The sequence below is a fragment of the Condylura cristata genome, unplaced genomic scaffold, assembly GCF_000260355.1.
Source record: "Condylura cristata isolate star-nosed mole 26May11 unplaced genomic scaffold, ConCri1.0 scaffold00041, whole genome shotgun sequence".
Taxonomy (NCBI): domain Eukaryota; kingdom Metazoa; phylum Chordata; class Mammalia; order Eulipotyphla; family Talpidae; genus Condylura; species Condylura cristata.
Window position 1 is genome coordinate 7,124,496 of NW_004567142.1, and position 1,412 is coordinate 7,125,907.

Below are 1,412 nucleotides of genomic sequence, written 5' to 3' on the forward strand. Positions count from 1 at the left end.
CCGGCGATCCTGAGAGGCGCCGGGCTGGGCATCGGCCAAGCGCTCTGTCCCCGCCTAGCTCGACCGGCGGCCTGCGGGGAGGGGCGCGCCCGCCCTCGGAGAGGGTCCTCCTGCCTTTCGTCCCGTTCCCCTTCGCTTCCTGGCCAGACGCCTGCTTCCTCCCTGGACGGCCGGGTGCTGGCCGCCTGCCCCACTGCCCCCACTTCCTGTGTCGGGTGTCCCCGGCACACGCCCGCAGCCCTTCTGGCCACAACTCTGTCCCCGGCCCCTGGCACCCTGGCTTGGTACCTGGTGCCTCTGCAGCTGCCCGCCTTGGAAAGGCGGCAGGCAGCGGTGGGCAGTGGCAGGCAGAGCTGGCTCTGTTGCCGGGCTGATGGTGGCTGAGCCCTTTGCCCTGGGGCGAGGAGTCCATCTCTGGTCCCCAGTTTCCCCGAGGCCGGAGGTGGGTTGTTGGCTTGGGCGGGCTGCGTCAGGGGTGTTTGCAGATGCTGTGGGCCAGCACCCTTGTGGGCCCCCGCGCCCTGGGCCCTGCCTGCTGCTGTCCCTGTGCCCTGTGTCCGAGCGAGCGCAGGGGCGGGTTGCTGGCCTGTCCGAGCTGGCCTTGCTGCGTCACTCAGCCTGCGGCCCTGGTGGCCACGGTGCTGGCTGGCCTCGCAGGCTGGCCGGGGCTTGGGCTGGGGGTGCTGGCCGCCCTCCTGCTGCCTCTGCTGCGGGCGTCTGCCCGGGGGTGGCAGGCTGGGCCAGCCAGGTCTCCGCCCAGGCCCCAGGGGCAGGCTCAGGCAGTCACAGGGGTGGGGTCCTGGCGCTGCGGCCGGGCCCCCTGCAGCCCAGCTCGCCCAGCTGCTGGACTTCCCCACGCAGGAGGCCAGGGAGCAGGTGGGCTGAGGCTCGCCCCCCAGTGCCAGACTGCCTGCTGCACGCCCCGCCTGGCCGGGCAGGGCCCTGGCGGGAAGAGGCTGGCGGTGTGGGGAGCTGAGGGGGTGCAGGTCGACAGGCCGGAGCCCGCGGCGCAGGCGCCTGCTTCCCGCAGATGGGGTGACCCACCCCGCGCTCCCTGCAGAGGCCCGCTCGGCTCCCCAGGGCGCCCGCGCGCACGGCACCATGTCGACCTCCTCGCTGCGGCGCCAGATGAAGAACATCGTGCACAACTACTCGGAGGCCGAGATCAAGGTCCGAGAGGCCACCAGCAACGACCCCTGGGGCCCGTCCAGCTCCCTCATGTCCGAGATCGCTGACCTCACCTACAACGTGGTCGCCTTCTCGGAGATCATGAGCATGATCTGGAAGCGGCTCAACGACCACGGCAAGAACTGGCGGCATGTCTACAAGGTGGGGGGCGCCGCCCGGGAAGGCCTGCGGGGGGCGGGGGCCGGGCCGCCCCGGCGCTCAGCCACCCAGGCGTGGTGAATTCG

The 1,412-nt window shown here is 72.5% G+C and overlaps 2 protein-coding genes across 2 annotated transcripts in view; both read left to right on the plus strand.

Annotated features, from left to right (window-relative positions):
- Positions 1-384, plus strand: part of U2AF2 (U2 small nuclear RNA auxiliary factor 2) — a 9,849-nt gene extending 9,465 nt beyond the window's left edge. Inside the window, exon 14 of the mRNA XM_012733567.1 lies at positions 148-384. Within this exon, the coding sequence (XP_012589021.1) occupies positions 148-384 (237 nt within the window). The remainder of the gene's footprint in view (positions 1-147) is intronic.
- The window catches only part of EPN1 (epsin 1), a 6,544-nt gene continuing 5,478 nt past the window's right edge, over positions 347-1,412 (plus strand). Inside the window, exons 1-2 of the mRNA XM_012733568.1 lie at positions 347-442; positions 1,061-1,403. Coding sequence (XP_012589022.1) covers positions 1,102-1,403 — 302 coding nt within the window. The 5' untranslated portion in view covers positions 347-442; positions 1,061-1,101. The remainder of the gene's footprint in view (positions 443-1,060; positions 1,404-1,412) is intronic.